At 30.7% G+C, this 12,990-nt stretch overlaps 1 protein-coding gene across 2 annotated transcripts; it reads right to left on the bottom strand.

Annotated features, from left to right (window-relative positions):
- Window positions 1-3,980: 3,980 nt before the first annotated feature.
- LOC115890144 (ras-related protein Rab-10) lies at window positions 3,981-12,985 on the bottom strand. 2 transcript variants are annotated; one of them, XM_030910301.1, is made up of 4 exons: window positions 12,715-12,985; window positions 10,350-10,430; window positions 9,856-10,055; window positions 3,981-4,823 (listed from the first exon to the last, which is right to left on the bottom strand). In XM_030910301.1, the coding sequence occupies exons 1-4, from the start codon at window positions 12,758-12,760 to the stop codon at window positions 4,539-4,541; spliced, it is 612 nt and encodes a 203-aa protein (XP_030766161.1). In that variant the 5' UTR covers window positions 12,761-12,985; the 3' UTR covers window positions 3,981-4,538. The 2 variants fall into 2 exon arrangements, with proteins under 2 accessions (XP_030766161.1, XP_030766160.1); XM_030910300.1 differs by lacking the exon at window positions 12,715-12,985 and having other exon boundaries at window positions 3,982-4,823; window positions 10,350-10,555.
- Window positions 12,986-12,990: the final 5 nt, after the last annotated feature.

Genomic DNA, 12,990 nt, shown 5'->3' with positions numbered 1-12,990 from the left:
CTAGTGAGCATGCCAAATTGATTCTTTTTCTTTTGACAAAAATGATCCCATTTATTGCAAACTTTTTATGATCATGTTCCTAAAAAAATCACCCATTTAAATTACTATAAGGGGCGTTTTATTTTGGAAGAGAGTTATAAAAAAAAATCTTTCTTTTATATATTTTCTGAGGTGATGAATACCTGAACAAAGTACAGGGTGTCCCACTAAGAATAGCTCTTGGCTGTATCTGGGAAAGCATTAGCCGTAGCGGCTGCAGAAAAAAATATTTGTAATTAAAGAGGCTATGGGAAATGGTTCTAACAAAAAAAATCCAAAATTTACTGAAGATTATGAAGCTATTATTTATAGTACCCATTATCTAGGCAAAATTCTGTAAAAAATCTATTTTCTTATTTTCCATAGCAGTTGCGTCACCTAGCGGCCGTTTTACAAACTTGAAAATAATTTCCAGCAATTTCTCATAGCCTCTTTAGTTATAAATATTTTTTTCCGTAAGCCCTACGGTTAATACTTTCCGAGATACAGCCGAGAGCTATTCTTAGTGGGACACCCGGTACATAAATAAAACTCCCCATATAGCTTCTCAAAATAGTCTCAAAATACACATATTAACGTAAACAAAATAAAGCTTAAGCGATATATTGATTAAACTAAAAACTATTGATCTGACAAACCTAAAAACTAACTATTAAAAAACTTAGCAGTCTAACGAAACTTGGTAACATAAAAATCAACATTTATTTAAAAAAAACGCAGAATTTTTTTCTAAACTGAAACTTGACTGGTTCGAGAATTCAGGGGTACCAGGGAAAATTAACAAAATTCTCTAATGATTTTATGACATGTACAGGGTGGGTCAAATTCGACGCTTTTAACGGGAAACACCCTTTTCTATAAAAGATAGAGGAAACCTAATATTAGTGTCTGGAGCTCAATTTCTGTCAAAAACATGATGGTGAAAACCACACATCGAAATCTGTTACCGTTTCGGAGTTACGGGGTGTTTTTCAAACATGTGCATTTTTAACAAATCGATGTAACTTTTTGCTATGGAAAATTTTGTAATTTTATGAAACCATTTCCAAAGCACCATTTTCCGTAGAATTTAATGGTTTAAGTATAATTTTTTTTAAATTAATAATTTAAGAGTTATCACCAGAAAAATTGATTTTTTATTTGGGACACCCTGTATATTTTTAATTAAATGAAGAGAACTTAAAATTACCTTTCCAAAAATATAGCGCACCTGATATTTTGTTATACTTCCATTCGAAATACAGAATTTTTAGCGAACTAGTAGGATCTGGACCCCTTATTAATGATCTGCCACTAATGGAACTTGAAAACATATTTTCCGAGCAAGACGAGGCACCGCCTCAGAACGCTGAAATTATCAGCAAACTTTTGCGGCCAATTTCGAGAATAATTGAATAGCTAACCAAGATTCCAGCCGTTGGCCGCCGAGGCCGCCAGGCTTAGTGCTTGTTATCCTTAGTGGATTTTTATCTTTGCGGAAGAATAAAGGTTCTTATTTTTAAATTGCCCGAATAATCTAGACAAGAATTAAAAGTGCTTAGCGGTTATGCGGGGATATCTTTCACCCTCACTGAGTTAATGAATTCCGCGAGAAATGTTCAAAAACGGTCCCGTCTGTCCATAACAGAAAACGGTCGAACACCTGTAGCAAAATCTCGTGGTTTGCTATTAATTTTTATTGTTATAAGATAGAGTTTAAATGTGTTGATGTTAAATATAGTTTAAATTGTTATAAAATTGTGCATCCCTCACTGCAAATATTATTTTCGTTTTAATTGATGCTCACAGATTTTTTTGCATTACAGCCGGCGCTTTCAAAGTGGGCGATTTTTCAAATACCTCGAAGAGAAATCGAGAAAAAGTATGCTATATTTTATAAGGTAATTTTAAATTATTTTCAGTGAATTAAATACAGGGTGTCCCAAATAAAAAATCAATTTTTCTGCTGATAACTCTTAAATTATTAATTTAAAAAAAAATATACTTACACCATTAGATTGTACGTAAAAAGGTGCTTTGGAAATGTTTTCACAAAAATACAAAATTTTCCATAGCAAAAAAGTTATAGCTGTTTGTTAAAAATGCACATTTTTGAAAAACACCCCGTAACTCCGAAACGGTAACAGATATTGATGTGCAGTTTGGCACTAATATTAGTTTTAATCTATCTCCTTTAGAAAAGGATGTTTCCATTTAAAAGCGTCGAATTTGACCCACCCTGTACAGAGTGTACCAAATTGGAACTTCATCATTTGGATTTTTTTAGTTTGTATATGACAAAAAGTTGCGATTTTATGACAACCGGGACCCCTGTTCTGACTTACATCCAGTATAATCCATTTCTCTTTTTTCGATTCTCTCTTAATCATACATATGATCACAGTCATCTACTGAATATGGTTCTACACAGTCAACTTGTTATCAATTTTTTTTAATTATAATCACACAACAGAAAATTTCCTCTTTTTTTTTGTTTAACGGAATATTTAGTTCAAAATTGTTTTTGCAAAGTCCATCCTTTACGTAATATTTATAAAAGAATTCTAAAATTTCTGTACAGGGTGAATCAAATGATAAACTTCATTATTTCGTTTGTTTTAACATTCATACATTCTCTGTCAATAGATTAACTTTTGCGACTTATTGGGAACCGGTGTTTCAATGTATTAAAAAATTTATGAACTTTATCAAAACGACTCATCCTGTACTAAAACATCGAATTTACTGAAGAAAAAACTTGTTATTTGTTATAATAAATAAATAATATATAGCACTTAATGAGCATTGGTTTCTGTATATAGAGCTGTGTCTTTTTTCTTATCGTTTAAACAAAAAACAAAACTCTTTTAAAACGTTGAACACTTTCGACTTTTTTTAGAACACACGCCAAAAATATTCAACGCTTTTCACAGAATACCTTAATTATATAGAAGCGACAGCAAGCGTCTGTTTCTTTGAAGTAAGCGACCTCTATATTGTGACCTTGAAGTTACACATATTTTGCCAATTTCTAGAATTTGATGAAAGAAGTAAGAAACTTTTAAATACATTGATAAGAATGACTCCTTTATATAGCTGTGTCACACTAGTCAACTCGCATACTCAATAGTGTTGCTGTTTGTTTTCCCTTAATTTCATAATTTTCAATTGTCAGCTAAATTAGAGACGTTTATTTTTACGGTTTATTTCAAAGTTTGATTGTTATTTGGTTTATTTTGTTAGAACTAGAGATAAAGTAAGAATTAGTGAAATGAATACCAAGTTTTGTGCGTTTTAGTGTAGGTTGTTTATTTTATAATCTAATATTTACTAGAGATTTAAAATTTGTTTAAACATTAAATTTAAATATTTTTATTTATGAAAATATATGATACTTCAGGTAAAAAATGTAAAAAAAACTCAGAGTATAAGGAATTACATTTACCTTCCTTCCCAATTATTTAGACATAAATGCTGACTTCTAACTACACAAAATAATAAAAGACCAAATATTTAACGGAAAAACATAAGCTGTTCAGATTAATTATTTTTTTACTTTTTAATAAAATATTTTTGCGTGTAAAAAAATAGTTTTTTTACATTACAGCTTGTTACACTTACATCCCTAATATCAACCATCAACGGCATCAACTAATCAAAATTTGACAACCGACGTCACTAAAATTATAACTTATAACCATAGATAAAGGAAATAAATATAGATTGGAATGCCCGTCAAAATGTTGGGTCGCGAAATTGTTTTAGCTCGCGACCGTTGTACGCGATCTGGCGCTGCTATAGCGGTTGCTAAGAACAACCGCAAACAAAAACAGAAATAATTTTCTCTTGTCCATATCTCTTGTCAAAATCAGAATCTTCAAAAATTATAAAATCTTTCAAAATCTAAACCGCTCTCATTGAAATAATGCCGAAAAATGTTTAAAGCGTCCATTTTCAAAGTAATTATTGCTATCTTGTGAGTTTAATTTAAGTTTTATTTACCCAAACCCGTGATAATTGTGAAAAAGTGGCATTAAAAACTTAAAAAGTTGTGTGAACTGTGAACTGCAAAAACCATCGTGGATCGTTGCATAACGTCGGTTTGCCAATGTTTCATATATATTTCATACATGTCCTATAAAATAAAGTTTCTTGTATGCAACACACTGTATTTTATTTATAAAATTAAAATAAAATAATAATAAATGCGAATAAATAATATTTGGCGATATAATTCCGGAAAAAGCCAAATCGCTCCGAAATTATCAAAAGCTTTGGGTCGCGACCGTTGCAAGAATAGCACCAAATAGTGTTTACATTGTCCTTATGGGCACTTTCCAATCTAAACTTGTTTCATTTATCTATGATTATAACTTATAACCTCAAAATACGACAAACAAACTCGCTTAAAATTTAGTCCATGGAAAAATTAATCATCACCCGTGTGTCGCTTCTATACAAATAAGGTCATTCTGCGGCTTCTTTTACTCTAAAAATAATAATAATTAAAAAATGTTAGTCTAGTTATTACAGCAGGATTTCGTAGAGCTGGACTGCTGTCTCCGGTCCACCATGACTTTGTCCATGTTGTCGCCGGGCTCGCGCCCCGCCGTCTTGTCCAAAATGGCCTCCGCCAGCTCCCTAAAGGCCCTTTCGATATTTATGTTGGCCTTGGCCGACGTCTCCATGAACCGTATGCTGTGCTCGCGAGCAATCGTCTCGCCCCGGTCTTTACTCACCGTCCGCTTGTCGTCCATGTCGCACTTGTTGCCTAAGATCATTTTTTCCACGTCCTCGTTGGCGTGCTGTAATCAAAACGACTTATAAACAATGTACACTTGGTACAATTGGAAAAAACAGCGTCAAAGACGGCTGGGAAATGACAATCGATGGTAATTTTGGTGAAGTCAAGTCCTAGACGTCATATACTTGCATATACTGGGTGCTACAAAGGTACTCGAGGTACGAGCATTGGTATCTCGGTAACCGTAATAGATACGAACATAGTTAAATTGGGACAAAGTTGCCGCCTTGGTATGTTCAGCAAGATACCATCAAAAAAGTTTTAAAAATTTCAAGAATTACTGAGTTTTTTGAAAAAAAAAACAATTTTTTTGAAGATCGATTTTATTTGACGTCATTTGTAAAAGTGAAATCAATACACCTCAAAATTTACAACAAAGAGTACAAAATGCATTCGGAAATATAAGAGGATCTGTTGAAAGGACATAAAATTGAACGAAAAATAAATTTGTGCAATAGGGAGGGTGGTAACTCTTTCGAACACGTAGAGCGTTAGATAGCCCTGATAAAGTGGCTATGAGAATGTGCAATTAGTTTTTGATTTTCTAAAAAGTAACGATAGGGAAAAATAAAATCGATTTTCAAAAAAGGTCCGTTTTTCTCAAAAAACTCAGCAATCCTTGAAATTTTTGAAAATTTTTTGATATCATGTTGGCGAACATCCCAAGGCGCAGCTTTGCCCTAATTTAACCATCTTCATATCTATTACGGTTTCCGAGATACCAATGCTCGTACACCGAATTTGTAGCACCCTGTATATACAGGGTGTCCCAGAAATAAATGCAAGTATTTTAACTGGTAGTATAGTTCGACCGCAGAAACATGCCGATGATGTTTTTTGCGAAAAAATAATGCTGTAATTTTTATACTTTTCTTGACATTTTCCTGAAAATATTGAAAAACTTTTGAGTGCCGCTTGTTCACTTTCCGGAAATGTATTTATAGCGCTTCGAGAGAATGCAATGTTGCCACATCCTACGTTTTCCACATTCTGTATGTTTGTAAGTTATAAGTTCACATTTTTAAATTTCTACAAAAAAAATACTTAAATTAATTTTATTCGCTAAGATTTTTTAATTCTTGTAGAGTACTGTTAAGTACTACTTTTTTATGTCTACTATATTAATACTAAGTTTATTAAACTAAATAATGAACAATTATAGCAGCTTTTCAATAGTTCACAATCAGCGCCCTCTATTAGATACGTAAATAGTCAACGTTTGAGCTACATTTAAACAGATCAGCTGATGGCATTTTAGGTTATCCAATTCATTTGAGAGCATAGAATTAAAATAAAATATAGACTGAGCATCGCATTCATAAATAGCTGGAACATGCGGTCAGACAATGTCTTGATATTGTTGTGTTATTGTTTTAGGTTATAACGAGTGCGACACGAGCGATAGATAGGTTGTCTCTGTCGTAAAGGTTGTTCCCTGACGACACTGACGAGAAACGCAACACTGTCTTTCGTTTCTCAAGTACACCTGAACTCTCCGTGTCATAGCCGGGTAATTTTTTTATTTTAATGAACCTATAATTAAATTAAAAATATGTCGTATTTAAACTTTTTTATATTTTATTAAGATTTAGGAGAGGTTTTTTTTAAATAAAAGTTTAGAAAAAACGTCTTAGAGTCCAAAAAGGATAAAAATAATAAAATACATATTAAGTATAGAAGAAATGTTATAATCGAAATTACGTAATTTTTGAAATTATTAAAAAAAATATTAATTTTAGTCAAACATTTACAACCCCTAATATTAATCAAAACAGGATCTATTCTACAGATATAATAGAATCGGCGACAGGGGGAGAAAAAAAAATTATGATTGTTGTAATTTTTTTTTCTGGTTAAGTGATGTCTTATTTATGTAAATTAGAGAAAACATAAATCTGTTCCATTAAAGCAAGGAAGGTGATAGGAAGTGGATAAAATGAAAACTACATTTATTTAACTCGATACTGTCTTTATTATACCGGGTGCGTCCCAAAAGTTGCTCATCCCCATAATTTTTTTTTTCAAATAAAAAAACAAGATTTAGTATGCTAGTATATGACATAAATTAGGATTGATTGACGCATTCAATTGTTTTTGGTCACTCCCTGTTTCACCGGAAATGACTATAACTTTTAATTTTTAAATGGCACCCTCGGTATATTTCTACTTTATTCGATAGAAAATGACACTCTGAATAGAATGACATATCATATGTCAACTTTTGACATTTTCGCATATGGTTTAATTGTAATTATAACACGCGGTTCATAACGACAATTTGACTCGAAATACCAAGTGTTTGGTATCAATATATTCATAAAAAAATGCTTTTTCCAAATATGCTAATGAGTCACCCTTGTTCAATTTGAAAAAATTGACATATGATTAAAAATACGATTTGTACATCTTTTAACGGGCCTAGACAAGACACGACACCCATTAGACGATCAAAACTATTTTTCCAAGGCTCCTTGATTAAAACTTAGTGTTTTTAACAACACCATGGCACCCTGGATTGAAATTTAAAATATGATTTGTTTTTAAGCGACAATGTCAAAAGTTGACATGATATGTCATTCTATTCAGAGTGTCATTTATTATCGAATAAAGTAGCAATATACCGAGGGTGCCTATAAAAATCAAAAGATGTAATCATTTCCGGTGAAACAGACAGAGACCAAAAACAATTGAATACGTCAATCAATCCTAATTTATGTCATATGCCTACTAACATACAAATCTGTTTCTTTATCTGAAAAAATAACAAAGTTATAGGGGTGAGCCACTTTTGAGACGTACCCGGTATATTAAAAAATATTGTTTCATAATGTAATATCATTTTAAAATTCTTGTATGTTATTTTAGATTCTGAAGATAATTTTAGAATAAACCGGAATATATTTTTAATAAAAACATTATTAATTATTAACAAGGTTATACTAATTATGATTTTGTTACAAAAACCTTTATATAAACGATTATGTAAGAGAAAAAAATCAGATTTTACATTTTACTAAAATATTATCTAAATAAGCGCCTTTCTACAACAACGCCACTGACTCCCAATGGGTAAATTGAGAGTTGCCTACCGATCAAAAGTCGTTTCAAGACTTAAATGGATTATTTAAGTCAAATTTCTTGCAAATTTGGCACTGGCGAACCATATTTTATAGTTCTTGAACAGAAAAAGTCAATAAAATAAACACCTAAGCACTACAAGCTAAGAAAATGCGTTAATACAGCCGGGGAGATAGCGGCAACAAAGCTTTACCGCACACGTGCCACACGTACTACAAGGTAATAAATGAATGAATAGGCGACCTCGCCTCTAATCGGTGTTGCCATATTGTAAAGAACTTATCCTTTTCAAATAGTATCCGACTTATAATTTAGTAGTATAAGGACTATTTAATACATCTATGGCATATTAAAACCTACTTTATTAAAATGTAGTATTAATATCTCAATATATGTGTATAATAAGAAAAAAAATATTGATAATATTAAAGACGTGACAACATAGATAGATGAGGAAGGCTCGGTCGACTGTACCCAGAAGTAAACATGTGTACAAAAAAGTTTGTGTGTCCGCGTTTAGATGTAAATAGTGCAGTCTATATTTTATTTTAAGTCTGTTTGAGAGATTTTACTCAAAACAGTAAACCTCCGACAAAACAAAAAAATAGGCAAATGTAAGGTGAACCTGTAAAAATACTTTGAAAAAATTCAAATAGAAATATCAATAATTATTTTGGTGTTTATTCACAAAAACAAAAGTGTGAGCCTAATTACATCGATCTGCTATCTATTGGAGTCCCGTTTTCTAATGTTAGGTAAGTTTTTAGCTTTTAATCTGAAGTGCCAACACTGGGCGTCAAACAAGCTGAGATTCTGGTAATTGCTTGGTATTTGCGGCTGATTATCGAATGCTGTCGGCGGCTCTCAAAATGTTACCAATTCTTTTCAAATTTCTTTTTTTTTTAAGTTAAATAACTCGGTTAGTATCAATTTATTTTAAAAATGGTATTGAAAAAATGATTCTTTTAACCCTTAAAATACTTGCACTTATTTCTTAAATACCCTGTATAATAATAACAAAATAACTATGAAAACGTCAAAGAAAACGACAATTTATATTGAAATGAAATTTTGTGAGCATATGTAGGTTAATTTAGAGCACAAATAAATTATAAAGAGATCAACAGGGTGTCCCAAAAAAGTTACACATCAAAATTGAGTTTTTTGTAACACTTTATATAATATTTGATTTTTGGACTCTATGAAAAAAAGGCGAGTATCATTAGAGAAGCATATGACTAAAATGTAAGGTTTTTGATATATTTAATATTTTCTAAAAATGAAGAAAAAATTTTAAATTTCAATAAAAGCTACCTAAATTGGAATTCATCCAGTATAAGGTAACTACCATTGTGCTTTAAATCAAATTAAAACTTAACCAAAAGTAACCAAGATTTTATCAAATAATAAAGATCTACTAACACTAAATCATAAAAATATCTAGGAAAATCTTTGTTTGAAGGGTAATAACCTTCCTTAATAGTATTTTGAAGAGAGTTCCATACTGGATGTTCCATTTAAAAGTAGAATGGTTATTTTAGCCAGATATTAGGTTATACCAGGTAAATTCCAATTTAGGTAGCTATTATTGAAATTTAAAATTTATTCTTCATAGAAAATGCTGGAAAATGTATGTAAATATGTCAAAAACCTTACATTTTAGTAATATGCTTTACTAATGAAACTCACCTTTATTTTTTTCCTAGAATCCGAAAATCAATTAATATAGGGAATGTTCCATTACAAAAAACGCAACTTTGATGTGTAACTTTTTCTGGGTACACCCTGTAGAACTCTATGTATTTTTAGAATGTGCTCTAAATTAACCTACATATGCTCACAAAATTTCATTTCAATACAAACTGTCGTGCTTCTTGGAGCCTCCGCTTTATATGGGAGGCACCATTGTGTATTCAAATTTGATTCCAAAAAACTTCTACTAAATGCTACTCAACCTCGTCTATATTCCGAAGCCATTTCACTATGTTCTCGAAGCTTTTTTCGTTTGTTATGTCGTAGACCAGCATGATCCCCATCGCTCCTCTGTAGTACGAAGTTGTGATGGTGTGAAACCTTTCCTGTCCAGCCGTATCCCATATCTGTAGTTTAATTTTCTTTCCTCTTAATTCTATGGTCTTAATTTTAAAGTCTATGCCTAAACAGAAAGAGCTTTGTTTAATGTAATGCACGCATCGCGAAACTTGTTTGACTCGCAAATTAGCACGGCGGTTAAAAATAAACTATGAAAAAAAATTAGAATTCGTAAAAAAAACATCGAGTTTCAAGGTTCAACTACTGTTAAACCGACGAATTATTCTTACTATGACAAAACGATAACGAAAAATTATCTTGATCTTACGTAAATTCATAAATAACTCATTTAATTTCTCATCGAAAGGGGTGGAAATATACTTTTTTGCAATGAGACATAACATAAATGGAATCTTACCTATAGTTGATATAAAAGTGGTCGTAAAGGCGTCGTCACTGAACCTGAACAAAATGCAAGTTTTCCCAACACCGGAGTCACCAATTAACAACAATTTAAACAACAAATCGTACGTTTTTTTAGCCATTTTTAATAGATCTTTATAAATATATTTTATTTTTGACTTTGACACTTGAAAGGAAAAAACTTCAACCTTGAAAACCAATGACAGATGACGTGATACTTCATTTTTCTGGACCAGTGCCTTCTATTAAAAGATCAGCCTCCGGGCGAGATTTATGACGTCACGCTAGTTAGATATAACGGATTAATAAATATGTTGTAGAATACATGGAAAACATAATTATTCCTCAGATTTTTGGTTTGTATTTTAAAAATGATATAGTTTACATGAAATATACATAATATACAGTTAATAACTACAACATATATACCTATTTATAGTAATAAATACTTTGGCAAATAAACTATGAACCATACAAATGCAGCAAATGTTTTACAATGTACAAATAATGTATAGGTACATAAGATAATGGGCAAAATGTAAATATATTTTAAATTTTGGGGTTTGAAAATCGATCTAATTTAACAAAAACATTCAGTATCTACTAATAGTGATGTATTATTATTTGCATTCACAAAATTTATATGTATATTTTGCAAGTATCAATGTTCGAAAAATTATATTTACAAATAATACAATATTATCTAAAAAGGCGTCAGCGATGGGTATGAAATGAAGATCGCTGGCATTTAATAAGTAAAATTATTCTAAAATGTTTGATTTTCTTGGGATTTTTAGGTTAGGGAAAACGCTGATTTAAGTTTTCATTTGGGTTTTCATTATATTTTTATTTGGTTTGAAAAAAACGTTTCGGCTAACTATAGCCTTCATCAGTGTTGTATCATATGAGAAAAATAGTGTCGAATATAATCCAAAAAATTACATATACAATATAATTCACACCTCATAATGTTTACTGCAATTAATAAACTAATATAAACTTATCAAAAGATGACCACATATTTTTTTAAAATCATTATTCTTAACACTAAAATTATCTACATTGTCTATGGAGTACACAGTAAACATTATGTGTGCGGTGTGAATATTTTATATGTAATTTTTTGGACTATATTCGACACTATTTTTTTCATATGACACAACACTGATGAAGGCTATAATGTTAGCCGAAACGTTTTTTTTTTAACCAAATAAAAATAATGAAAAACCAAATGAAAACTTAATCAGCGTTTTTCCGGAACCTAAATCCCAAGAAAATCAAAAAATTTAGAATATTTAGAAACAAGGTTCAGGAATATCAAATTTTCCAAGATTGTAAAATTCTAGTTAATTATTTTATGTGTACAGTTATTTAGGGAATGTCATCGATGTTCATTTCCAAGCCAACTAGACGCCGATTTTTTTCGATGATACGGTATAATTCTTACGTAAAATGTATAAACATTAGACCAATTAAAACAAAAAAATATGAATTTCTTAGTAGCTATTTTAGTAACACCTTTATTCTTAAAACTTAATTTTGTATTATGCAAATATACCAATTTTATTGTTATTTTATTCATATTGTATTCAGCCATCACTTAAATATTTGATATTAATTTGGTATTATAAATAATCAACACTATTCATTAAAAATTACTGAACAAAAATGTATGTTATGCTTGACAACTTGACATACATTATATATTATCAAACAAAAACACATTCTTCTTTTAAACTGTATCAGTCTTGTCTTTACAAAAATCTTTTTAAAATTTGAACTCAAAATAATAATCTTTTTTCATGATCTTTAATACACATATTGTTTATTTTTCCCTAGACCATAATACCTACTTACGTGTTTGAATCTATCGAAGCTGAACCAACAACACTTGGAGTGGAGATTCCACAATATGAATAAAATAAACATAATTGTCCAGTTTTCATTAATACCATCATGGGAGAATATTATTTTTAAATTTATTAAAGATATTTTAAATAGAATTCTCTTGATTTATAACTCGTACCCACTTTTCTTGCTCTTCCGGACACTTTAGGCTGCTTAGTATAACTATCCTTTCCACCAGGAACACAACAAAGATGAGGCATAGCACCAAAAACACACTCCACTTAAGCTTTATTGATGAATTGTTAAAGTCTTAAAAAACACATCGTTGTATCACGATGAGTAAAAAATGTATGGGCACTTTTAGGTTAAATCACTTACACAACGTGTACTTTTTCAATTTTTCCATTTTTTTATGCGTAACCGAGAGTGACCATAAATCTGGTAGTAGTTTATGTCACTTAAACACCAAAATAATTATTTTTGCACTACAGTTTTCCCAACACCGGAGTCACCAATTAACAACAATTTAAACAACAAATCGTACGTTTTTTTAGCCATTTTTAATAGATCTTTATAAATATATTTTATTTTTGACTTTGACACTTGAAAGGAAAAAACTTCAACCTTGAAAACCAATGACAGATGACGTGATACTTCATTTTTCTGGACGTACGGTTTCTGTAATCGAAATCGTAAATACAGAAATCACATTTGATTTTAATAAAACTCCTAAATTGACTAGTTTTATGCAATATTCATAAATATTCTGCAGGCATATCATTCCTTAT

Source organism: Sitophilus oryzae, unplaced genomic scaffold, assembly GCF_002938485.1.
Source record: "Sitophilus oryzae breed Bouriz unplaced genomic scaffold, Soryzae_2.0 scaffold_85_pilon_pilon, whole genome shotgun sequence".
Lineage (NCBI taxonomy): Eukaryota > Metazoa > Arthropoda > Insecta > Coleoptera > Curculionidae > Sitophilus > Sitophilus oryzae.
This window is presented reverse-complemented; position numbering and strand designations above follow the sequence as displayed.

What these genes read in the sequence shown, in the direction of transcription:
- LOC115890144 (XM_030910301.1), bottom strand. Translation starts at nt 12,760, where the DNA reads ATGGCTAAAAAAACGTACGATTTGTTGTTTAAATTGTTGTTAATTG. An exon ending in CACTTTTATATCAACTATAG is followed by an intron (nt 10,056 to 10,349) that starts GTAAGATTCCAT and finishes CTTTCTGTTTAG; the next exon opens with GCATAGACTTTAAAATTAAG. An exon ending in GGCTTCGGAATATAGACGAG is followed by an intron (nt 4,824 to 9,855) that starts GTTGAGTAGCAT and finishes TTTTGATTACAG; the next exon opens with CACGCCAACGAGGACGTGGA.